General features: G+C 35.7%; 4 protein-coding genes and 1 pseudogene across 11 annotated transcripts; 3 read left to right on the top strand and 2 right to left on the bottom strand.

Annotated features, from left to right (window-relative positions):
* LOC140973205 (F-box/WD-40 repeat-containing protein At5g21040-like) lies at nucleotides 1-2,368 on the top strand. Its single transcript, XM_073435829.1, has one exon. It carries the CDS (start codon nucleotides 570-572, stop codon nucleotides 2,208-2,210), a length of 1,641 nt encoding a protein of 546 aa, XP_073291930.1. The 5' UTR covers nucleotides 1-569; the 3' UTR covers nucleotides 2,211-2,368.
* Nucleotides 2,369-4,768: 2,400 nt separating this feature from the next.
* On the top strand, nucleotides 4,769-6,298 carry LOC140971989 (uncharacterized). Its single transcript, XM_073434460.1, has one exon. The coding sequence runs from the start codon at nucleotides 4,769-4,771 to the stop codon at nucleotides 6,296-6,298; it is 1,530 nt and encodes a 509-aa protein (XP_073290561.1).
* A 1,660-nt stretch (nucleotides 6,299-7,958) lies between these two features.
* LOC140973203 (uncharacterized) lies at nucleotides 7,959-12,604 on the top strand. Of its 8 annotated transcripts, XM_073435824.1 has the most exons (7): nucleotides 7,959-8,562; nucleotides 8,803-8,919; nucleotides 9,297-10,369; nucleotides 10,621-10,692; nucleotides 10,809-11,023; nucleotides 11,133-11,347; nucleotides 11,734-12,604. In XM_073435824.1, exons 3-7 carry the CDS (start codon nucleotides 9,331-9,333, stop codon nucleotides 12,428-12,430), a joined length of 2,238 nt encoding a protein of 745 aa, XP_073291925.1. In that variant the 5' UTR covers nucleotides 7,959-8,562; nucleotides 8,803-8,919; nucleotides 9,297-9,330; the 3' UTR covers nucleotides 12,431-12,604. The 8 variants fall into 8 exon arrangements, with proteins under 8 accessions (XP_073291925.1, XP_073291928.1, XP_073291927.1 ...); XM_073435827.1 differs by lacking the exon at nucleotides 8,803-8,919 and having other exon boundaries at nucleotides 7,959-8,346; XM_073435826.1 differs by lacking the exon at nucleotides 8,803-8,919 and having other exon boundaries at nucleotides 7,959-8,353.
* Nucleotides 12,605-12,755: 151 nt separating this feature from the next.
* Nucleotides 12,756-13,846, bottom strand: LOC140973204 (NDR1/HIN1-like protein 13). The gene has a single exon (XM_073435828.1). The coding sequence runs from the start codon at nucleotides 13,699-13,701 to the stop codon at nucleotides 12,883-12,885; it is 819 nt and encodes a 272-aa protein (XP_073291929.1). The 5' UTR covers nucleotides 13,702-13,846; the 3' UTR covers nucleotides 12,756-12,882.
* A 3,509-nt stretch (nucleotides 13,847-17,355) lies between these two features.
* Nucleotides 17,356-21,182, bottom strand: LOC140973201 (probable inactive receptor kinase At5g10020; annotated as a pseudogene).
* Nucleotides 21,183-26,208: the final 5,026 nt, after the last annotated feature.

The raw sequence follows: 26,208 nt of genomic DNA, 5'->3' as shown, positions 1-26,208 counted from the left end.
CGCAAACCCGATCCACAACCACACCTGGGTCGTTCTTATATGCTTTTCGATTCATGCCCTACGAAATTTCCCATTTTCGAAAGAAGAAGTTGCTCATAAATCTGAATTTTTTGTTAGGTTTTCCTCAATTTCAATCACACCCTAACTACTGAGGTATTTTTATCTGAATCTTAGTGACACCTTAACTTTTCTGTTCCTTGCGCTTTAGGTTTTGTCAGATTTCTTTTTCGGTGTCTATAAATTTCCTATTTTTTCTCGAAAAATAGTTCCACTTTAGTTGAATACAACTGGGTTATCATTCTTTTATTTTCCCCCTTCTTTAAGCTGATAACTTTGTTTGATTGTTACTTTCGCGGATCTAGGGTTTGAATTGTTTGACTTGCTCTCTTGTTTTTGAGGGTGTGATTGAATTGGATTTTCGTTAAATTTTTACGAGTATTTCTCCAATTTTGGCCCTTTTGTGTTGTTGGATTGTTTGTTTCTATCCTCGAGTAGCAGTTCAGGGTTTGGTTCTAATAGTTCGATTTCTGGGTTGACTATCCTATTATCAAATTTGGGAAAGGTATTTTATGGCATTTGAATGCCAGAAGAATACAGAAATTTTGTTGAAAGACACATCTACAAATTGCTCGGATAATCCAGTTGTAGAAAAAAGTGGCTCAGATAAATTGGTCGATATTAAAAAGAAATTTTTTGGATCATTCAACACTGAATACTCGGATGCTGTCTCAAAATCTAATGCCAGAATTGAGACCCCTTTCAATGAAGCTTTACTGTGTCATAGTGGTTCATTTTCTGATCTACCCCCGGCACTGATTTCTGAAATTCTGAATTTGCTTGACCCCAAAGAACTCGGGATTGTGGCTTGTGTCAGCACATCTTTGTACAGGCTCGCATCCGATCACCAAGTGTGGAAGGATTTTTATTACGAGAGGTGGGGACATCTGATATCTGCTGTCAATTTAAGACCAGAATATTCAGATGAGAAATCATGGAAGGAACTCTTTGTTGAGAGAGAGTTCAGGAGCAAGACCTATATGGGACGCTACAGCATTGACACGCTGTATGGGCATGCTGAAGCTGTTAGGACTGTTTTTGTGTTGGTTTCTAAAAAACTGCTCTTCACCTCAGGATATGATCAGGTACTAAGAATGTGGGACATGGAAGAAGGCCTTTCAATTGCATCTTCTCGTCCTCTTGGTTGCACTATACGTGCGATTGCAGCTGATACTAGGCTTTTGATTGCTGGTGGTACGGATGGGTTCATACATGGTTGGAAGGTGGAAAATGGGAACCCTCACTTGTTTGATATTAGGTCACATCAGAATCAAAATTTGGAATTTCGAGTTTGGGAACATGAGGGGCCTATAACTTGTCTTGCTTTGGATTTAGTTAAGATATACAGTGGTTCTTGGGACATGACCATTCGCATATGGGATCGCTCTTCCTTAAAATGCGTGAAGGTCTTGATGCATAATGACTGGGTCTGGAGCCTTGCTCCTCATGATTCTACAATTGGGAGCACTGCAGGTTCAAGTGTTTACATTTGGGACACTATATCTGGGTGCCAACTTACTGTCATTAATAACACTCATGTTGGTAATGCCTATTCTTTGGCACGAAGTCACACAGGGAATCTTTTGTTTACTGGAGGAGAAGACGGTTCTATACACATGTTTGAGATTTGCAGAAATGTCAAGTGCCGTACCCTAAAAGTTGCGACGTGGATTCCTCACACAGGGCCTGTGTATTCTCTTGCATTTGAGTTTCCTTGGCTGGTCTCGTGCTCCAGTGATGGTAAGATTTCACTTATTGATGTGAGGAAGTTGTTGAAGACAGGTAGGAATTCCTTTTCTGGGAATACTTCCAAGGGTTACTGTGTGGACTTACATAATGTAGAAGCCCCACAGAGAATGCTGCACGGGTTTAGGTGCAATCTATTCTCAGTAGGCATCGGTTCGGATCGTATTGTTTGTGGTGGTGAAGAAGGTGTCGTCAGAATATGGAACTTTTCACAAGCTCTGGAGATTGAGCAGAGGGTCCGGAGTTTGAAGGGTTTAAGGCTCGAAAACAGAATGAGGCGTCGTAAGCTCCAAACTGAAATTGGTGGTAAAGGTAACAAAGGTGAGCAATGTTCGATCGCTGCAAAGAACAGTGATAAAAGTGGTTGGCATAGCAAGCGTAGAGTAAGCGGGAAGTTGAAAGCATAGATGTAGATTGTAGTTCCTAATTGTTTCACTTTCACTTCTTATCATTTTAGTATTATTCGGCCTCGCTTATGGACTAATCCTGAACAGTCTTTATTGTTCACATGAAATTTAGATATCAAACAAAGATGGATCTTGCTTAAAATGTGATCATTATTCTATTCAGCATTGTTATTTTTTTTGCTATCACCATTGTGCTCGTCTTTTGTCTCTTTGAACATGTGCAACTACATATCTCATCCCAAAGTAAAAATAAAAATTCTCTTTCATAGGAAATCTAAGAACTACTTTTGATAATATATATACAAACTTTTGAGTTTATGAAATACTCGGGTATTATGAGGTTCTTGCAATTGAAAAGATGGTTTATAGAATATATTATCTAAAAACTTGAAATTAGTTTGATCTTGTAATCTCTATTATCCATCCACCGATATTGCAAAGAATTACTAACAAATGACTCGAGATTTACTTAGCTATTTACTCATTGTGAGTCGAATATTAGTAAATTCAACATTTTATTAAAAAAAATACTCATAAAAATTGATAAATATTGTCAAAAGGAACATTTAAGCTTCTTAGAAAAAAAATTGAGTGTTTTGACAATGTCAAAACCAAAATCAAGTTGTTTCAGTTTAACTATTTATTTCATGTAATTAGAGGAATCAAACCACTGGTTCTATCAAAAGTTCAAACTGCCGACATCATAAGAAGATCATCTCTTGAATATGTTTCTGAAAGAGATTGAAGAGTTTGACCGTTCAACTTTAATCGGTAAGAGATTAACTGATCAAGACGGATATAACCAACTCAAGCTGGTCAAATATTATCAGATAAAATAACAAGCACGGTATCTTACAAAATTCCAATTAACATAAATGATTCTTAAAATTACAAGAGTCAATTAACTTTTCAGAAATTAAAAAGCTAAAGAGTAAAAAATAAAAGAACATTAAACAAGCATTTAATACAGTGTACGATGAAGAGAGGTTGGCAATACCAATCTGCTGAGAGAAAGTTCAAATGATCGCTGATAAATTTTTTTGACCATTGGAACTCTTTGGTACCGTTTGGTTCATGGTATGAGATATATAGTATGAGGATAAGTAATATTTTGTAATAATAAAATAAATAAAAAATGATAGTTAATATAGTGTTTGATTTGATTGATTAAATTTGAGATAGTATGATATTACCATTTTGTCCTTGTTGAAAATATTAATAGAATATTAATAATATTATTTATTAAAGGTAATATCGTAATTTTATATTATTGATTTGATAGATGTGAGATAAATTATTATGAATTTGATTGATGTGAAATAAATAATTAATAATTTGATTGATCGAGATAAATAATACTTGTACAAAACAAGTGATATGATAGGACTATTTATATTAGTACTTCGAAGTACTTGAACCAAACGGTACCTTCGAGTATAAATTTGCAGATTACATAACAATGAAGAAATCAATAAGTTTCAATATGCAATATACAAGATCTGGAGCACACTTGTTCTTTCTAAAATATAAGTTGCTCACCTAACACACACCTATTTGTTCATATCGATCATCAAATATCAACTGATGTTACTCCTATCAATTCTAGTAGTTTAAAGCTAACCGGTGAAAATTTTGTTATTTCTGGTGAAACAAGTGTTCTTAAAAAAATTCCGAAAATTTTTGTGTTGAATTCTTACTAAGAATTTCGACTTAGACAGTATGATAAATCCTAGTCGAAGTGAGTTTGTAAAATAATTGTATAAATCAAAGTCTTTTAGTGAATTTCTTATTAAGTGAAAAAATATGTGACATATGATTATTTAAGTCTTCGAACATCTATAAAATATATTCGTTCTTTACTTCACTTTGCACTTATTTTCTGTTCCTTTTTGTTAAAATTTAAGTATTGAGTATATACATCATCATTAAGTCTAGGTGTACCATTTTTACACTCAAAATTATTTTAAGAGAATCCTAGTCGCTCAAGAAAAGAGTTTTAATAGTTAATTATTTTAAGAGATTTTAATAGTTAACAACTATTAAAGTCAGATCAAAATTTTCAAATAGAAGAGTTCATTTATTCTTTCTAAATTATTTTTCGATGCTAACACTGACTATAATATCTTTTAAAAAATAAAAAATCTTGAAGAAAATTCTTGATAAATAATTTAATAAAAAAATTAAAGCATAGTATTATTAATATTTTTAGTACAAAAACCTCCCTTTAAAAAATTCAAATTCATACTATACATGAGTTGGACGAATAGCTTATCCATTTCAATCAAAGGGCAAATCTGCCCGACCCGGGTGCAGAAAACCCGCCTCTTCATTCCCTTCATCAGACTCTACGGGAGGGAGGCAACATAGCCCCAACCCACAACCGCGTAGAGCCTTCCTCTCATGATCAGCGTCAGGGACTGAAATGCATGTGCTTAGGATTGACTGATCGGATTTTTAATGGATGAGGAATTCCTTGAGTAAAATGTAAAGGATTGAAACTGGGATTTCTTGATTTGAATTTTTTATGCTCGATAATTACTTTGTGCGAAGTTCGATTAATGGGGTTTGTGGTGGAATATGTGCAAAATTTATGGCCCTTTTCTGTGTTTGTATTCAGTGATTTGAGAGCGTCAGATAGAATAGTTAGGAAGTTGCGGGTCCCGGAAACCACGAAGAATTTCGTTTATGCGATTCCCGAGCCTGAATCTCAGGCTGTGATATATGTTCTGTCTGTTCAGAACTTGTCTGAGAGGTCAGCTTTGGATGCTGAGTGTCTGATTAAAGAGATTAAACCTGACGCTGTTTTTGTTCAAGTAGGGCATTTGAATTGTTTAGGTGGTAATGGATTTCCGAATGGTGGGACTGAGTCAATGAACAAGAGTAATAGTATTGGTGAGAATGGTGTGATCATTGATGAATGCAGTGTCCCAACATCGTCACTTGAGGTGTTACGGAGATGTTTTGTACATAAGATTAACAAAGAAAAGTACGAGGACATGGCAGGGAGTGTGATGTTGAGGGAAATCTTCGGGGTGAGTTTTAACCAGCATTTTGTGGCAGCCAAGAAGGCGGCCGATGAAGTTGGTTCTTCATTTTTCATGCTTGAGCCACCTTTTGTAAGATGCAGCGTAGGTGGAGTTGGTGAGTGGGATTTGGACACGGAGAATGAGGTTGCAAAGTCGAGTGGTGGAATCCAAAATTCACTCTGTTTACAAACAAGTAACTTGGTTCCTGGAAGAATGGCAAGTTCGGTTGCCTCGGTGAATTCAAGGGCGATTTGTGTTATGGATGATGTCCAGTCTCAAATGGTAAAGTCATTCTTATCACAGTTGGTTCGTTTAAGTCCAGTTTCAAATATTGGTAGCGAAGTTGTTCAGCCTTTAGTAGATTACGATGTCCCAGCATTCGCAAAATCGGTCTATCCTTTGCTTGTCGATTTGCATGATATATTTGTTGAAATCCCATCAATGAAAACGGCATTGGCTTGTGCACAGAAAATGCTCTGTGATGTGAACAAGGGAGAAACTATTGAGACTCGACTCCTTTCAGAAGTTTATGTATTTCAGATTGCAGTTGAGGGGCTGAGATTTGCCTTGAATAATGCAAGTCGAGTATCGTTGGGAAAACTAAGAAATCCCATCTTAGCGAACACCAAGTTTTCTGAACTTCGTTTGGAGGATATGTCGCATGCTATTCTTGCTCAGGCTCTTCGAAGCCAGACTAAGCAGTACAAATCATTAGTTGCTGTAGTTGACGCCAGTGCATTAGCCGGGCTTAGGAAACACTGGAAAACCGATGTGCCAATGGAGGTAAAAAACATTGTCGAACAACTCATCACTAATCTTGGAGATGAGGGTAAGCTCGATGACCATTCTTACAGAAAGCGGTTATTGGCGGATAAACCTGTGTTAGCAGTTGGGGCTGGTGCAACAGCAATTTTAGGATTCTCTTCGCTCTCCAAAGTAATTCCGGGATCGACTGTTGTCCAAATTGCTACTTTGCACATCCCGGCTTCGTTGAAACTCGTGTTTGCTCAGACCCAAAAGGCTATTCTTTTTGCTATTGGCAAGGCTTTTGGTCCTAGCTAAGTGATTGCTCATGGAATGGCAAATTCTATGTTGAAAAGCTCCACCGTGAAAGCTGCTGCATCTGCTGAGAAAATACGTTTTGTGGCTCACAGTATGATAGCTTCGGCAGGAAAAACGAGCCTTTCTGCCATGAGAACAGCATTTTATGAAATAATGAGAAAAAGGAAAGTTCGGCCAGTGGGAGCTTTACCCTGGACTACCTTTGGGTGCAGTATCGCAACTTGTACTGGTTTACTTGTCTATGGTGATGGAATTGAACGTGTTGCCGAATCATTTCCCGCGGCTCCATCAATAGCCAGTTTGGGCCGTGGAATCCGAAGTTTGCATGAGGCATCTCAGGCTATCAAGCAAGTGGAGAGTTCCAGAATTCAAAAATCAATAGAATCACTTAAGTACAAATTCAAGAACATAAAAACTAAATAAGACAAACATTTATGCGCAATCTCAGTGAATCCTTGCTCAGATACTTGAGTTCGGTAACTTTCTCTGTAAATAACCCGAAGATATTATAGATTGGCTTCTGAGTTTCCTTAAATATGTCTGTTAATTCCATAAGAAATGGAATTTATAAATCATTTTCTTTTTCAGTCTTTCTTCTCAGAAAGTAATAAAAGAAGGGTTCTAAGCCAAATGTTATACAGTTTCTAATGCAGGTGGTTCTGAGGAGGACTCTGTATTCCCCATTTACTTACCGTTCGGTCCAGTGGATGAAAGATGTATTATAATTTTATACCCATCCAATGTTAATTTATCTATTTTTTGGAATCAACCCAAATTCATAACACGGTCAGTGATAAGTCCGTGTTTGTGTGGCACATATATTTTATGTGTATCTCATGTATCATTATCATTCAATTTTTTTATTATAATGATCACGACCCTTCATTTGGCTCATCATGTCAACCAAATGATATTTTAGAGGCGATGATCATGTAAATTCTCAAATAAAATATTTATCTCACAGAATCGATCTGTCATATATGAATTTTTGTAATATATCTATCATATTGGAGGAAATTTATGATATTACACCACCAGAATAAACTTTTTTTTCGTTGAATTACTTATTTAAGTCCTATATTCAGCGAGAAAAAATGGATTTAAAATCAAATTTTTAGTTTATCTATTGCATTTTAGTTACTTCTTTATACTTTAATTACTGAATAGCAGAAATAATGTGTCGGCATGTAAAATAATTATAAATAATTATAAATTGTATAATGACAAAGCAAATAAATTCGTCGGGATAACAAACAAATGCACCAGATTTTCTGGTCTCTGACTCATCACTTTGCAACAAATTTGAAGCGTACGGAGAAATGAAAAGGCGAAGTTAATTATTACAAAAAATAAACGTTAGACAGATGTTTGTCTTTTTTGTTTTACTTTCCTAAATGTAGTAAATATGAGGCTGAAAATCTGATAAATTCGAAGATTTAATTAAAAGACGATATATACTAACTGAACTTTTAAGATTACTTTTAACTCCTTTTTAAATGCAATGCGCAGGAACTAAGCATGAGCTGACTCGTATATATAATACAACGGTCCAGCGTTTGGGGTAGCTCTATCCCCTGTAATACCAGAATGAACTCAACCATGGACTAACTTACTTATATCCATACAGTTTGGGAGTCCGTTCATATAACAAAATATGTTTTTCTTCTTGCTATGAGAAAAATATAGGTGAAAATTTCTCATTTTTGGTGCAAGAGCACAGCAAAATCAAGAACCATCCTGACAAAAACTTAACCAAACAAATCAAGATTCAATTTTTAATATTTGATACCCCGAAAAACTAGACAAATTCCATTACTTTTGCAAAGTCGTCGATGGCCCGCAGTCCACGCTACTGTCTTTTCTAATGTTAAAGATATTCCTATCTTTTCATCGTTTGCATGCACAGCTCGGTGCAGATTCACTGTCACTCACACAAAGCGCAATCGTGCTTTATATATATTTGTGTGCATGATTCCTTCTTTATTTTATATATATTTCTGTAGTGAAATTAATAACTTCTCCTCCCTACCAATTTGATTCAGAAATCGGTAAAATGTATTGTTTTTTATCCAGTTAAGGTAGAGATACAACTGAAATAGTGCGGCCAAGAAATATATTTGACCCTAAGTTTGTGCAATCCTTTGGTTTACTTGATGCGGGTGGCGTTCTGGCACGCAGTTTTGTGAGTGACTTTCTGAGTTTTGATTTGTTAGGGAGGACTCAAGTTGGCGTCTTCTTTGTTTGCAGTGGCTTGGGGTTGAAAGGTTGAGTTATCTGGTTGCTTTTGGAAAATTGCGAAACTTGAATCAAATTCCTGCCATTACTTGTTCTTTAATTTATGGGCTTTTTGTTTTAATGCTCAGCGTTAGTCTTTACTCTCATGACATTGGTTTCATTGTGGTTTAAGATGTGTTTGACTTCGCCTTGTTTTTCTCGTAGGAATTGAATTTCATGTCTTGTTTGAATTTTGTTGTGTTAATGGATTCCTGCTGCAATTTGGCTAGGAAGGTCGAGCTGGCCGGAAATGAAGGGGGGACGATTTAATATTTTTGAGAGGCAAAAAATGAATTTCGAAAAAGCACACACATAATTAAATACAGAGAAAACAATAATGCGAATGGGTGAGTCCCCTGGCCAGATCTCCTCTGTTCCTGGATAGATTTCCTTTTCTACTTGAATTTAAGTTCAATACTTTTGTGTTTGAATCTCTCGTTATTAACCATGTGTTCTTGGTTCAAATGATGAAAAGGGCATAAGTATCAAGAATTGTAATTTTCAAATGGCAGTATACGGTTTTCGATCTTGGGAGAATTGTAATTTTCAAATGGCAGTATACTATTTTCGATCTTGAGAATGATGCTTACGGAAACTGCAGATGTTTCTTGTAGCTTGAGATTATCTTAATCAATTGGGTAGTGTTATTTTAATTTGACCCATAGTTTAGTGATATGGATCTGATTTTAGATTTCCCTTGTTAAACTTCTGCTACATTGTCCAGGACATGCTAATGTAAGCTTGAAACTTGTATACTAATGGGAGCCTCAAGCTCCAGATTAGAAGAAGACAAAGGCCTGCAGCTATGTCGTGCACGAAAGAAATTTATCAAACAAGCACTTAACGGCAGGTGTTCTGTAGCAGCAACTCATATTGCTTATATAGAAGAACTTAAAATCTTGGGTGTTGCTTTAAGGAGATTTGTGGAACTTGTTGCGCCAGTTGAATCTTTTGCCTATCCTTCAAGAAGTGAGACTCCTGAGCTATCACAAACTGATGCCGCTGCGAATATGTCGCCATCTCTTACACCTCGAGTGTGGAGTCATTGCAATTATCATCATAAGAAATTCAGTACGTCATTTTCCAAGAAAGTTGAAGAAAAGCCTCCTGCGGCGGTTTCAGTTACAGTTACTTCACGTTCCATTGATACACCTGAAACGTCTTTTGAAACTCCGCCATGGGATTTTTTTGCCCTTTTTAATCCGGTTGACAATCACTTTTTATCTCAAGAAGGGTGGGGAATTGATCAGAGTTCAAATTATTCTGATTGTGTAAAAGAAAAATTTCCTTCTCCTCAAATAGAAGAGTCTCAAGAATCAGAAGATGAATTTGATGAACCCTCTTCGGCTACACTTGTTCGGAGTTTCAAAAACATAAACAGGGAAATGATAAATTATGTCCATCATGATTCATCCCTTATGGCACCAGATGTACCAACAATTAAGTTACGGAGTTTTGATGTGAACAAGGTCAAAGAATTCAACGTCAATGAGGATTCAACCACCCCATCATCAGAAAGTATAACATTAGAAACCAAGTTTGTGAATGGAAAGAATAACAACAATCCTGATCTATCACAATATAAGCAGACACCTTCAAGATTTGACCATTTGAATGATGTGATCACAACACCTGTCAAAAGTGAAGTTGATGGCAAGATTGTACACGGGAACATCTTTTCTAGCATAAAAAATATCGAACAACTTTTCTTTGTGGCATCTGAATCTGGTAAAGAAGTTCCCCGAATGCTTGAAGCGCATAAATTTCATTTCCGTCCAGTCTTCCCTGCAAAAGCAAGTAAATATCCCTGTATCCCTCTTACACATTTTCACATTTGCATGTTAGAGTGATGGTGTTATTTTAGGACAATAAGAAATATAGCAGCTTAATAATGAGATTTCGAAAGAGTTTTCGACAATGGAGCAACCATATATGTTGATCTCTGAGATATACTTGAAGTATAGAGGACCATTAGTTCTTCAAAATTCTTAATGATTTTATCGATGATATAATGGTGAAATTCAATGAAAAATTCTTATGTTTTCCAGGTGGACCGGTTGCCTTTCCATTAATAAAATCTTGTTTCTCTTGTGGGAATGATCCAAATGAGATTCAAGAAGGTAGTTTTGTCCAACTTTATCAATTCGTTGTAATTTTTCAGGCATACCAGAATTAGGAATCTTGTCATTGTCATTAACTTATGGAATCATTTTTCGGTTTTATTTCTTTTGTTCAGAGCCTCCTCAAAATTCCGTGAAGTACTTGACATGGCCCCGGACAGCATCATCTCATTATGCTTCATCGCAAAATCTTCTAGATGCAAACTCGTTTGAAAATACCGCTGATCTTAGTAACGATCTTTTTGACAACTTCGGTATGCTATCTGGTAGTCATGCCTCAACCTTGGACAGGCTTTATGCATGGGAGAAGAAGCTTTATGATGAAGTAAAGGTATGCTTTTCCATCACCATCACAATGTCTATTTTTCGGTGTTATATCTTACTGAATAACTGCTGCTGCTGCTGCTAAATCTCTTAAGAGGATATTCCACCTTTTTCAGGCTGGACAGGTGCTTAGAAGTAATTTTGATCGGAAATGCAAGTTTCTACGGCTGCAAGAATCACGAGGACATGGTACTGAGAAAGCCCGTTCTGTAGTCAAGGATCTACATTCAAGAATTCGAGTTTCTATTCACAGAATTAACTCTATCTCAATGAAAATCGAAGAAATTAGAGACGAGGAGCTTCAGCCCCAACTCGAGGAGTTAATCGAAGGGTGAACATTTGTCCATATTTTCATTGATAATTTATAAGCAAGAACTTCGTAATTAAATAGTGAAAGTCGTCCCTCCTTCCCTTGGGTAAAAGAATATGCAAGTTTAATTGTAATTGTCTCCAAATGTCAAGTATTGCCCCTCCCCCATCTTTTTCAGTTCAATGTTGAAGCACACATAAATTCAACACTACGCCTTTAGTCACCCAACTATCTGCTTTCTTGGTTCTGCCCCTACATAGGGAACTTGGGATGCAACAACGATTGCTACCTTGTGGTTATATATATGGCATAAGGATCGAATCATGAGGGGGAAACAGTTATATTTTTTGGTAGAATATTTAGCATTCGAGCCTCAGATAACTAATTGTTCTTGTTACCGATGACAGACTGATTAGAATGTGGGAAACGATGCTGGAATGTCACAATCTTCAGTTTCACATCGCAACAATAACGCATCGCCCTGGAAGCACAAAACCCACAGTTCACTCAGATTCACAAAGACAGATCACTATTAATCTGGAAAATGAACTGAATTATCTATCGTCCAGCTTCACAAAATGGTTAAGCGCGCAGAAGATATACATCGAAGCAATAGATAAGTGGCTTTTCAAATGTGTTTTGCTTCCACAGAACACTTCCAAGAAGAACAAGAGAACGAAACCTCCACCCATAAGAAACTGCGGCCCACCCATATACAAGATATCTGGTGCTTGGTTGGAGATGATCAATGAATTACCATGTAAAGGAGTAGTCGATTCAATCAAAGAGTTAGCAGCAGAAGTTGCTCATTTCATACCCCATCGAGAAAAGAATAGTGAGAACAGTGCGACTCGCTCGTACAAAACATCCTTGTCGGATGCACCTGATGGTGATCATGGTATCAATATGTCGAGAGACAAAGTTTTCGAGGATCATGTGGCTGTGTTTGATCGATTTTGTACGAGGTTGGTGGGTTTTCTTGGCTGTTTGAACAGCTTTGCAGAGTGTTCAGTGAAGAAGTTTGCTGAACTTCAGAAGGCCATTCAGGAAGCCAAGAATAATCATGAAACACTTGAAGTCCCGACAGAAGGAGATTTCGTCTGATTTTAGAGCTGAGGAAGTTTGCAAAAATAAGTGATAAATAATGCCTATATGTTAAATGGTTGGTTTGTTAATTGTAAATTATGAGGCGCATAAATAAAACTGCAGGACAGAACAGCTTCCCAATAATGGGATTGGATTTTAAATGAAAGTGCTCAATATACGTGAATGACTTCATATGTGTTAGCTAAATAGGTTGATGAGTGCAAATAAATTAGGACGAGCTTTTCGAGATAGTTGAATTTAAATTTATCGAACGAGTTTTTCGAGCCTGTCTTGGAAAAGTCGATCTAGGAATAGTGTGAGTAATATGTTTGAATATTAATCCATGTAACAAAATCAAACCAATAGTATTTCATCGTATGTATTTATTCAAATCACAAGAACAAAGTAACGGAGTATACCATCAAAAAATTAGCCACACAACAAATGTATGTTCACTGTAATCAAATTATCTACCACAATCTCACACTATAGTCGCAGTTCGTAGACACGATTTTAGCTTTCTCATTTAATGTATTTGTCACTATGTCGCATTTCACCTTGACAGTAAATTTCCAGGTCTTGGCCGAACCCACCTTTAGCTTCACCGGCGCCTTCAATCTCACCACAAACGGCACCGTTCCTTGATTCTGCTCGTTGCTTAACGCTGTTCTAACAGCTCCGCCTATAACGACATTGGATCCGGTCAGGGTTACGTGGATCATCGTAGTATTCTTCTTCGGCTGATAAAAAACCGGCAAAACGCCGTCGCTGAACTTCACGTCGTTAAAGAAAACGTTAACGGCGCTATCCTCCAAGTAATAAATCCCCACCTTCCCGTTGGGGTTCTCCGCTCTGATGGTGACGTTAAATCCCGGAGAAATAGGGGCGGGTGAAGTCAGGTTCATCCCTTCAATGGCGATGTTCGTCACCGTGTATTTAGGAGATTTGAAACGGAAGACGAGGTAGAGCACTCCGGCTGAGACAGCTGCTGCTATGACCAGGAAGAAAAGGAGGCAGAAAGTGAAGCAGCAGCAACGGCGGCAGCAGCTCTTGCGGCTTTTGCGCCTGGTGAGGGCTTCGAATTTTTTGGCATTCTCCGGCGGCGGATATCGGAAGATTTGTTCCCTGGGGAGCTGAAACACGTAAGTCGCCGGTGGAAGGGGGACCGGTTTCGACGGCGGAGGGTTCGGTGGCTTTGGGTGCTCACCGGATTGCTTGGGTGAAGTATCGGCGGATGAAGACGAAGGCGGCGGATCGGAGGTGGTGGGATGAACACGCTGATCAGCCATCCTAAATCATGCACTAAAATCAGATGATTTATTCATAAAAATTCAAGAAATCGAAGCTTTTTTATATGAGAAATCGAGATTGAATACGTAGGCAGTGTGGATTTATACCTCTGTGCGGGAGTGCATTGATTCGAAGAGAACTGTGTACGCTTGCGTGTTATAATGACGGACGCGTGAGACATAAGCCGCGTTAAATACAGTTGTTACACACTCCTCTTTAAATTTTAAATTCAAGCGTACGTCACACATACATACTATTACTATTCTAACGCATATATTTGATGTATATTCTTTACGTTTCAAATATATTATTAAATATTTATATTTGTACACGAATCGATTTGTTTCATAGTAATATTTTTTGACATTATTTTCATTCAAATAAACATATATTATACAATATTTCTGTATAACATAAATAACAAAAAAATGATATTTGCACAATGAAATATAATACTTTGTACATAAAAAACAATATTTTTCGTTGATCAAATACATTTCGCTCAAATGAACATATATTCCAAAATATTTTTCATAACATAACTAACAAAAATGATATTTTGGACATGAAAAATGATATTTTGAACATAAAAAATAATAATTTTCATGTATAAAATAATTTTAACTCAAATTAACATATATTACAAAAATATTTTTTCATTACATAACTAACAAAAAAATTAATATTTTTACAATTAAAAATAGTAAATGGACATTAAAAAAAATGATATTTTCAATAGTTCATATCAAATCAGATATTCGTTTCATAAAATTGATCGGTGAAACGATATAACGTAAGTTTTTGTTGTTGTATTACACTCAAACATCACGTTTTTTAGAAAGTAAAGATATTGGTTTTATTATAACTGTTGTATCGATTATAGCTTATTTAGAATAAATATTACATGTGTCGTGCAAATGTATGGATTAATAATAACTGTTGGTGATAAAAGAAAAAAAATTACGTGGAATGATTAAAATTAAGGTATTTCAAAATCAATGATAATTTAGTAGCAGACAAGATTGTCATGCAGTTTTAAAATTAAAAAAAGACAAATAAGGAAACCAGCAACGCAAAGTAATTTTTTCAAATTGTTGAGAATTGGTCACCAAGTCAAATGAAGCCAAATTACGCTTACACACACACACACACACATATATACAGATATTATATGGACATTTATATAAACATACTGAATTTAATAAGAAACTTTCAATGAATAAAATTTTAAAGTTACAATTATATAAACGCAAATATAAAGTGCGTCATCATTCTATTGATCAAAGCAAGTTCAAGCAGTGTGATCAATCAATTAAAAAGTAATATTTTTTCATGGCAGAATATCTGTATCACAAAATTGATCTATGAGACCGTTTCACAGGAATTTTCTTGATATTTTAAATGTCTTCTTGCTAGAAAATAAGCTAACTACTCCTAAAGGGCATGCAAAAAACAAGAGTGATTTAAAAAATAGTATTATTATTCAATATCTCAAATTCGAGACGATTTATCATATTCGAGACTCAATTGTTGTAAAACATATCTCAACTGATTAAAAAAAAAAAAAGTGGTATTACTTGCATGAAAAGAGAAAAGCATACGGTGGAATAGCAGAAAAATCAAGTTTTTGAACCAAAACATAAAAAAATATATATATAAAAAATAATAATCATGTGATTATAATAAGAAACAAGTAAGAAATGAAAGCACCTTTGAGTTAGTACTTTGCACAAGCAATCGACGAAACGAGTGTGACGGAGAGAAAGAGCCAACACCCTTTAATTTTAATCAAAGCCTTTGAATTTGATACATTCAAGATTCATACATTAATTTCAACTTTTCATTATATAGGTTTGAATTAGGGTAGCTAGCTAGTTGTCATAATATATAATTATACAATAATGATAATTCCAGTTCACATTAAGTTGTCAAATATTTTATACTTGTAGTTTTCATTTTAAATTTTTAATCAAGGTTAGGTTCAAAAAATTAACTTTGCATAAAAAATTCAGATGCTAGTGGAAGAACTCACAGGTAATATAGCAAAAATCTCTGTTTGTTTTTCATAAAAATTAAGAAAATTAATAGGAAAAAAATTACAAGAAAAATTTCTAATTTCCCAAACATAATGTTAAGATTGGAACTTGGAACTAACTCAACCCCAAAAGTTAGTTCAAGGGGAGAGGATAGTCCAAGTCCATATATACAACTCTCAGGTATTTTATCCAACCGATGTGGGACAATTAACACACCCCCTCACGCTCAGGAATGAACATTTGGAGCGTGAAGTTTACAAATTACCCAACTATGGGCAGAACGGGTGGTCCAACACATAACGGTGGAACCTGAGCTCTGATACCATGTTAAAATTGAAACTTTGACCTAACTCAACCCCAAAAGCTAGCTCAAGGGGAAGATTGTCCAAGCCCATATATACAACTCTCAGTTATTTTATCCAACCGATGTGAGACAATTAACACATAGCTTAATAACGTTATATCAGTAAAAAAAAATTAAAAAAAATGTTACTAAATATATAAAGTAGACTAATATTTAAAAAACCGAAAAAGAATTAAAACTTATATAATTGAGACAGATGAAGTAATTATAAAATTTCTATTCATTAATTGTTTAATCAATGAATATGTGACCTTAAGTGTAGGAATTAGTCAGCTTAAAGTTCCTTTCTTTTTGTCCTGATCAAATATCTAAGTATCAAACTTGGCCAACTGAGTGAGTCTGTTTCATTAGGAAAAGGTCTACTGAATTAATTAAATGTGTTATGATTATTGTGTAGTAAACATATGGAAACAAGGCATTCATCGAAATTGTTTTTTTTTAAAAAGGACTAATTTTAGCTTATTTTTAATGTATAATATTTTATTTTGTCCGGCTAAGCAAATTTAGGGGGTGATGTGATGATGTCCACATGTAAGGGAGATTATTATTTATTTTATTTGGGTCATGCAAACCAGACGACAATATCAACCTATTAAAAATATCAAATACTGGTTATTTTGTTATAATTGGATCATGAATTTTAGATATCGTCTTAAATTTAAATTTTGGTATCGGATGAGTTGTGATCGGTAAGTTCTCTATGAATATAATTTCGAATTAACATTTAAAAGTGTTTAAAAAAAAGAAAGAAAGGTTTTATGAAAGATTAGAGCTTTCGCGATACGGCCGCATGAATCGACCCGGTCTATACCTGCACTGAAAATTAATATTTTTGACATAAAAAATAACACTTTTTCATGAAAGAGATATTCTTCTCACAAAATTTTTTGTGTGTTTTCTGAAACAAACAAGGGGATAATTGTTAATCTACAGATCGGCCACTAATAAAAATCCCTTGATTTTTAAATATTGTGATCATCATTTTTTTCGATTATATACATGTATATTTATGTACACTGAACATAAAATTCCATGAACCTCCTCCACCTTGAGAAAAAAAAAGGAAAAAAAAAATGACCCGAGGCACCACTTTGTGTATGTGTGCCTTAACGTGAACTGATGCACAAGGTCTCAAGTGTTGAGAAATGGTAACTTTAACCATACACAAGAACATTTAATCTCTATTACAATGCCAGATGAAAAATGAATTTCAAACTACACAACTAGAAAATTATGATAAAGGAAACTTCAAACAAACTAAAAAGTAAACAAGAAATTTACAAATAAAATCTTATTTCAAAGTTGAGGCTATGACAGAGCTATGGTAGAAAGATCTTCAAAAACCATTTTCATGTCCGGTCGTTCAGCAGACGGAAGAATACACTTCAGAGCAATTCGAAGCATGGAAGTTAGACCCTTTGGGACACTTTCCACGCCCTGTGTCCCCATAATCTCCTCATCAAAGCATTGGTTTTCACGGTTATCTTCAGCCATTAGACTCGCCTATTCTGATAAATCCACAACTTCAGGATTCCCTGGGATAATATCAACTGATCTTCTTCCGGTCAAAAGTTCCAGCAAAATGACCCCAAAAGAATAAACGTCGCTCATGAGAGATGGGCAAGGTTTGGTCATGTTCGCAAATTCAGGTGGCCAGTAACCAATAGCACCTGCATTCAGCCCTTGCTCGGCTGTACCCGCTGAGGTTAATAATCGGTGGAGACTGTAATCTGTTAGGAGTGTATTTGTGGTGGGAATTTCGATCAATATATTGGTCGATTTCAGATTTCCATGAGGTATGGCATTTTCGTTGTGTAGATAAGTGAGGCATCGAGTGATATCAATAGCGATCTTGAGCCTTTTCTTGAGTGACGAAGGAGGAAGTGTTATTGGATCGGTCCCTGCAATTTAAAGCTTCAATATTTTTAGATTTCAAATTTAAACAATATGCATATAGGACCGCAGAACTTGGTAGTGTTAAGAAAATATTTACAAAATGTACCATGAATATAGAGTGCCAAACATGATGCGTCGATGTACTTAGTTATGATTAGTTTATCGTGTTCCTTGGGACCCCAATAAAATCCTTGAAGAGAAACTAAATTGGGGTGTCGAATATTTCCTAGTTTCTTTGCCTCTCTTGCGAATTCCTTTCTCCCTTTCGCAATCCCTTCTTTTAGCAATTTTACTGCCAACACATGACGTGAAGCAAGCACAGCCTTATACAGCGTTCCGTGGCAGCTCATACCAATCGCTTCTGCAGGCGCAGCTGATAGTTCTTCTGCAGTAAATTTCAAGGAGTTACCATAAAGGTGTAGATCTCCTGCCAGTTTTCCTGGTGAGCAAACCTTTAGAGAATTTGAATTTTCAGGTTGGTGACTAAGCACTGTAGGTGATGTGTTAGCAGATTGGGTAGTGGATACAAGACAAGGTACCACCACTTCAGTTTTTCTTGCTGATTCTTGAAACTCGCAGTCTTTCCTTTCGTCAACTGCTGAAGAGACATCCCTCCGCTCATGGCCAGATTCTGCACCCACTGCACATAAACTCATAAGGAGACTGGACCATTGATGATGAATCAGGACAATGTTTTCTAAGATACTCACCTTTTTTACCACCAGTTTCCGTGGAGGTTGTAATAACTCTTTGTTGATGGACTCTGCAGAAGATCACTAATACCAGTACCACCGACCACACCAGCAATAATGCCCATCCAAGTTGCAGATTGCATGTGAGAAAAGTGCCTCCTCAAGCCTAAATTGTCATCGCATTTCACCGAAGATGCCTCGTTCGGGAGTACCAGCAAGTAATTTCCAGGATGAAATGACGAAGAAGGGAACTTCTGTAAGCTTCCAGGAACAATCCCAGAGAGATTATTGTATGACATATTAAATTCTTTTATCGTGTCTGGAAGATCATCAGGGATACCACCCCTTAAGATAGTTGTTATAGGTCAAGATTTTCCATGAGATGAAATCTACCCAGTTCAGGGGGCAAAGAACCCATAAGTTCATTGTACGAAAGATTGAGAGCTACCAGGCTGTAGTTTTGTGAGCTGACTTCATTGGTAGGTATCATGCCAGAAAATTTGTTCAAAGACAGGTTAATTTCAGTCAATTTTGTTGAGTTAAAAAGGGTAGGAAGAAGGGAACCACCTAGCTGATTTACGCTAAAATCGATAACTTCCAACTCCGGAAATGTTCCAAGAACAGGTGGAAGAACACCGCCTATTGAGTTGTTGGAAATCTTTATTGAAATAAGCCTCATTAATTGAGATGTTTGGTTTGGTAGGAATCCGGTTAATTCATTTGAATTCAACTCGATTACTTCAATATAATTTCCCCAACTCTGAATCCTGGACGAGTCTCCTGAGAACATATTGTGACTAAGATCTATTATTGCACAGTGACCTACTCGTGAAGGCAAGGGGCCGGAAAGCCTGTTATACGATAAATTTAGTGTCCTCAGATTCTCAGAAGTTAAACTTCCGATTGGACCTGAATAGAAGCAAACATAAGAACTTGAGCACTATAGAAACAGAGTAAAATAAACTAAAACACCACTCTTTTAACAGTAAAAACCTGCCCAAAAGTTCACCCTTGAACAACTGAAAGAATAATGCAAAAATTTAATCAATGCCACTGGTACATGGACCTTGAAGATGATTGTGGCTTAGATCTAATTCAGACAAGATCATCGAGCTCTCTTGCAAAAGGCCCTGCGGCAATGAACCTGATAACTGGTTGTTGCTGATTTTAAGAACTCTAAGAGATACTACAAAACTAAAAGACGGAACATTTCCGACAAAATGATTATCGGTTGTATCAAACATCTCCAGACTGTCAAAATACGGTATTCCGTCGTGAGGGAAGAGTTCTACAGTCAAGTTATTATGACTAATATTCAGATACCTGATAGACGAAATAAAATCGGGATTTCCTCATCCTAAGTCCAAAGTTCCCGAAAAAAATATTGCTACTCAAATCAACATACAATGAGGAATCTAGTTGTCCTAAAAGGCCCATTATATCTCCTACAAAACCATTCGAGCGGAAGTCCAAGTACTTCAGAAGCTCCAGGCTGGCAAAACCAGATGGAATTTCTCCTCCCATGCTGTTAGATGAAACATTAGCAAGAACCAGGTTTTTTAAGGTTGTAAATTGAGCAGGGACTGAACCTGTAAACAAATTGAGTGAAAAATCCAAACTTTGCAAAGATTGAAGCAAGCCAATCTCTTTTGTCAGTGTGCCACTCAACTGGTTATTGGAAATAGTCAAGTTCTGAAGTTTTTTGAGCCCAGAAATAGCCGAAAATTGGAATTCTCCTACTAATCCTAAATCATTCAGTTTGATCGAGGTCACACTGCCATTACTGCAACCAATGCCATACCAATCTTTAGGGCAACCATCAGATTCTAAAGACTTAGGATCCCATGAAACGAGAACTTTCCCTGAAGGATCAATCTGAATTCCCTTTTTGACCCACAATAATGCATCTATTTCTAATTCTCCAACCGATAATTCTACCAGTAACAGTACCGCAAAACAAACGAACTGCATTCTTTTCCAGAAGAAAATGTGGGCAGATAAAGTTATATAGAATGGCAAAGTTTATTACGAAAAATGAAGCAAATTGAAAGACAGGAATGCCGCACACACAAAATTTTACAAGTTAAAAAATTGTGAGCAAAATCAAAATGCAAATGCGGAAGAAGATTTCCTACAAAACTAGGGGGAACCATTAGCAATAAATGTGGAACAATGAAAGCTTTTCCTCACCTTGCTGCCAAATCCGAGCACATTATAGCAGAATTTAAACCACTCCAATCATTACTTCTTATCATTCAACAACCAAGAGTCCCACAAAAAAAACCCAACTTTTTTAGCTACCCAAAACAACAAATAGCCTAAAATGAGTTCTACATCTGCATGAGAGCAACACACTCACACTAACCCAAAAACAAAACAGACCCAGAATTCCTTAACATTGAATTGTAAAAATCCCACCTTTTTATTTCCCGAGAATCAAGAAAAAAGAGGTACTGAAAAGAATCCATAAAGGCTATCCAGTCTTTTTTCTTCTATATTTAATGACAGATGAATAGTTGGGATTTCACTTCAAGAAAAAAAAATTAAAAAAAAAATTTTGTGTCAGAAAAAATTATGGTCCTTGGATGTACCCTGCAGACACTGTCTGCAAGGGTAGGATGGAATAATCCATGGAGTAGTGGAAATAAATGGTATGCGGGTGGCAAGAAACTGAATGAGACAGGGCCGTGTTCTCAAGGGAAAATGGTCGCCACAGGAATCGAGGGGAAGTGATTCACTGCCGATTGAGCAGAATGGACTACATTCAAAGGCCGAGTCAAATTATGAGAATTTACTTTTAAATTTTAGAATAATATAATTTGAATTAATAATTTGATATAATCATATGATTAATATATTGGGATATGCGAAAATTATATATAAAAAATTATATACATGTCGAATATAATTGGAAACGGGTCGCACTGTAGAGTGTGTGTAGTGCGTGTCTCGGCATCTTCGTTTGTTTTATCTACGAACTCTAGGTGCCGTTGGGCCTTGTGACAGTTTAAAAATACATTTTAGATAGTGAAAAATAATCATTTCAAGAGATCATAAATTTGACCAGTATTTTTTCATGAAGAAGGAAAATCTGATCAGAAGCAAAACGAATAGGATGTGGGATTTTGACAAGGAAAGATGATTTTATTTACAAAATGTTGCTCAAGTGAGAACCTGCATGGCAGAAGCACAGCTCATTCTTTGCTGTTTGTGGTCGAGTCAGGTAGAAGATGGCCAACTTGAGCTGTCATGTAAATGACACTACAAAAAAATACTCTTACACAAGCGGTTTTTTTCAATTTTAAGAGCGGTTTTTAACTGCTCCAGCACTTGTACCACCGGTTGCAAAATCGATCCTCTTATTAATGACCTTATATCTTATAGAAGCGGTTTTTTCAACCGGTGGTAAAAGTTGAAGAACTGCTTCTATTGTTCATTTTAGGTGCGGTTTGATAATGCTCGTACCCGTCACGCATATTTACAACAGTTTCGAACTGTTTTTGTAGTTGTGTATTTAGAAACCGTTTCAAAGTGTTCTAAAAGGCGTGAAATATAAGAGCGGTCTTACACCGCTCCTACATGCCATAAATATAAGAGCGATTTGCAACCGCTATTGATGCTGCCAATTAAAGAGCGGTTTGAAACCAATTGTACATATTGTGAATATTACAACGGTTTTGGACCGCTCCTGTAACTGTACATTTAGGAGCCGCTTCAAATCGTTCTAAAAAGAGTGAGGTGTAAGAACGGTCATTCACCGATCCTACACGCCATCAATGTAAGAGTGCTTTGCAACCGCTATTGATGGTAGCAACTGAAGAGCGGTTTGACACCGATCATACANCATATTTTACAATATATTTATATTATTAATATAAATAATTATACCAAAACGAATTAACTGACTGGAATAACCGAATCGTTTTGGTAGAAAATCGAACCGAACTGAAGAAAAATGGTTCGGATATCGGATTATATATTTCTAAAACCCAAAACCGAAATTAAAAACCGAAAACCGAATCGATCGATGAACACCCCGCTAGTGCTAAGAGAATCATTTACTTTTTTTAGTTAATTTATGTAAAAGACAATCAAATTCTAATACAACGTGGGAAAAAAAATTCAACAACAANGGAAATATTTGGCTAAATTTACGATATTGATTGACCTTTTGAACTCGCACATGCACATACTAATTTGTTTCGTTGAAGCTCTTGTGGCCGATCAACCAAATGAATTGGGCCTTTTTAATTGGGCTTTTCTCGAACAACACCCAACCTGAATACGATTGCCCATTTTTTATTGGGCTTTTCCCTTAAACACCCATATGACAATTAAAGTAAATGGGCTTCGTTTGTGTTTTACAATATTCTCTAGCTAAACCTTGGGCCCGTTGGTCATTTCATGTTCAGTTGTGCATATCAAAAAAGGATCCAGTTGAACATAAGAATTGAAATTATTGAAGGTTGAAAACAAGAGTTGTAAATATTGAAAATTAGTGTGTGATTATGTATGTAATGATGTATTTNGATTAGTGTGTGATAATGTATTTATTTTTGGATTATTTCCAAAGAAATTCTATAAATAAGTCTATCAATTTGTGAAGAAAACACACAATTGAGTAGACAAAATTTTATAAAAGGTGTAGTTTAATATATCTGTCAATTTGATATTTTTACTTTTTACTATAAATTTTTACTTTTAATATATACAATATTTTTTTAAAGTCTATCCGAATATTGACCCGATCAAAGCAAATATTAATCGGGTCACTGATCCAACCAGTAATTAAAGCCACAGGTAAATTATAGTCCAATTAAAAAAAATGAACATTTTGTTGTATAAAAATTAGTCATTTCTAATTTTAAATTTTATTTCATGCAAATACTACAATTATAACTTAATTAACTAACACTTATTAATTCAGACTATTTATTCTCCTTTTCATTCAGGCGACGTGCTTGATCATGTAGACTTGGCAACCATAGAAAACACGAGTAGATTAATTATAAATTAAATAATAATTTTTTTTACTTTTAAAAATAACAGAGTATATATTTTTCAAACCATAGTATAGATCTAATATAAATTGGCAAAAATTTATGTGAAACTGTCTCACGGGTTGTATTTTGTGAGACAGATCTCTTATTTAGGTCGTCCATGAAAAGTATTACTTTTGATGTTAAGAGCATTATTTTTTATTGTGACTATCGATAGGGTTGACCCGTCTCACAGAAATAAAGATTTGTGAGACCGTCTCACAAGAGACCTACTCATATAAATGTATATCTGTATTAAAAATGCTTGCTTGAATATTATGTTGAATTTCTCTCAACTGGCATTCGTGCTTGCACATTTAGCACTTACTAATAAGTTTTCTATCCGCAAGAATATCGGATTCGGAGAAAGCTGTGTGAGAAAATGTCATCTCATATCAATTATTAATGCATGGCTCCCATGACCACCGGAGACGTTCGACATTAGTTTGATAAACTATATTGGACAAATTTTATGAGATAAGTCTCCTTAATCCCGATCAAGGGCTTAACCAATCCACTACTGCCATTAAAAATCATTAAATTTTATATTAGGTAGACCACTAAGAAAATAAATAGTAGTTTTTTCTTTCGTTTTTTTTTAAAAAAATACTATTCTTTAATTATTGCCACTTTAACCCTTCATCAGAAATTGTCTACTCAGTATGAGACACTTCTTACCATACTGCATGTACAGCACCATCATCTGTCTGCCAACGTGAAGGTCTTTGAGATAATAAATCGATTAGAATTCGATTAAAGTGAATTAAATTGTTATTAAATTTATAATGATGTTAATAATTGGTGGGATTTTTATTTAGTATATGATATTTTTGTAAATGGATGGTGGAGATTGTGTGGGTGCATGCACAATGACCAAATTTAGGTGCTACCAGAAAGGCCATGCATGTTCTCTTGCCATAAATGTTGCTTTAGAGTTATATGTGTCCCCCCCCTTTAATACCAATTATTACCATATATTCAAGTGGCAAAAGGTTTTTTTTTTTTTTTTTTAACAATGTTTGTAAAAGATTATGTTTTTAGAGAAGTGATTAAATTTATAAGTTGGAGAAGTTGTGAGGAAAAAAACAGATGTGTGTAGTGTTTGAAAATAAAAGTGAAAAACTGTTTGTTTTTTGTTTTTAAGATAGAGTGTTTGGAAAATAAATTAATGTATTACTAGCTTTTTAATAAAAAAAAAAATACCCCTATTAGATGATAAAAAGTTTGATTGTGTATAGTGAAATATAATAAATGTTGATTATACCAAAAGTTTACCTTGGGTTCGGTCTGGAGAGCGGGTATTCGAATCTTCGTAATTGAATGGTTCGGATCCGTACTATAGGCTCTTGTTAGAGTAGGACTCATGCTGAGATAGGAGACCTCAAACAATGGGACTTTGTGACCATGGTGGCTAGGGCTCTGGGTGGCGGTTAGGACTCTTGCTTTATTTTGATTAGATTCAACTGAATCCCTTATTTATCGGGACCCCTTATCTATTAATGAGAATATCTTTCTATACCAAAAGTTTACCTCGGGTTCGGTCTGGAGAGTGAGTCTTCGAATCTTCGTAACTGAATGGCTTAGGTCGGTACTCTGTGCTCTTATTGGAGTAGGTCTCCTGCTGAGGTAGAATCTTACCTGAGATAGGAGACCTCAAACAACGAGACTTTGTGACCATGGTGGCTGAGACTCTTGCCTTATCTTGATTAGATTCAATTGAATCTCCTATTTATCGGGACATCTTATCTATTAATGAGAATATCTTTATGTCTCCTAGCCGCGCCCGAGCTCGGATTTTCCGACCCTTGTGTAGGCTAGGGCCTTTAGCCATATCAACAATTCATGGGCTCGGGCGAACGAGTTCGGACCAATGACTGAATGGTTGGGCTCGGTATCCCGGCTCCTGATCAGCCCAAGGGCCTAGGCCTTGAGAAAGCTAGGGCCAATTCTAACTCTGAAATGGGCTCGAGTCTGTCCAGCTATGGCACTTTTAGGGGCATCAAATGTGAATGATAGTTTTGGAATAGATAAACATTGGAGATTAGAGTGTCCATGAAAATTTCCTTTTGTTTACCAAAAAATTAGAATCATTTTTGAAGAATCAAAATAAAACTAGTTTTGAATTCATATTAAAAAAAGCACAATCAAAAGCAAAATATGGAATTAAGAAACAGAAAAAAATTGTTTAGGTGAAAATGGCTTAATCACATTTTTTTGAAGTTACAAATCCTGCTTTAGATTTTGTCACTCACAATGAATTATTAATGTATTAGTGCGTAACATTTTGGTGTTTTGTCAATAGATTTTCATAATTGTCTTGACTTCGTTATCATTTTTCAACTAAAAAAAATCAAATTTTTTAGTTGTATGTCGAGGGATAATTGCTTTCGGACATTTTCGGATGTGAAATTATTCACTTTAAATTATATAATTTTTCGTGTTGATTAGAACTGTTAGTCCCCCATGTTTTAACGTTTTC

The sequence above is a fragment of the Primulina huaijiensis genome, chromosome 3 (genome assembly GCF_012295235.1).
Source record: "Primulina huaijiensis isolate GDHJ02 chromosome 3, ASM1229523v2, whole genome shotgun sequence".
Classification (NCBI taxonomy): Eukaryota; Viridiplantae; Streptophyta; class Magnoliopsida; order Lamiales; family Gesneriaceae; genus Primulina; species Primulina huaijiensis.
This window is presented reverse-complemented; position numbering and strand designations above follow the sequence as displayed.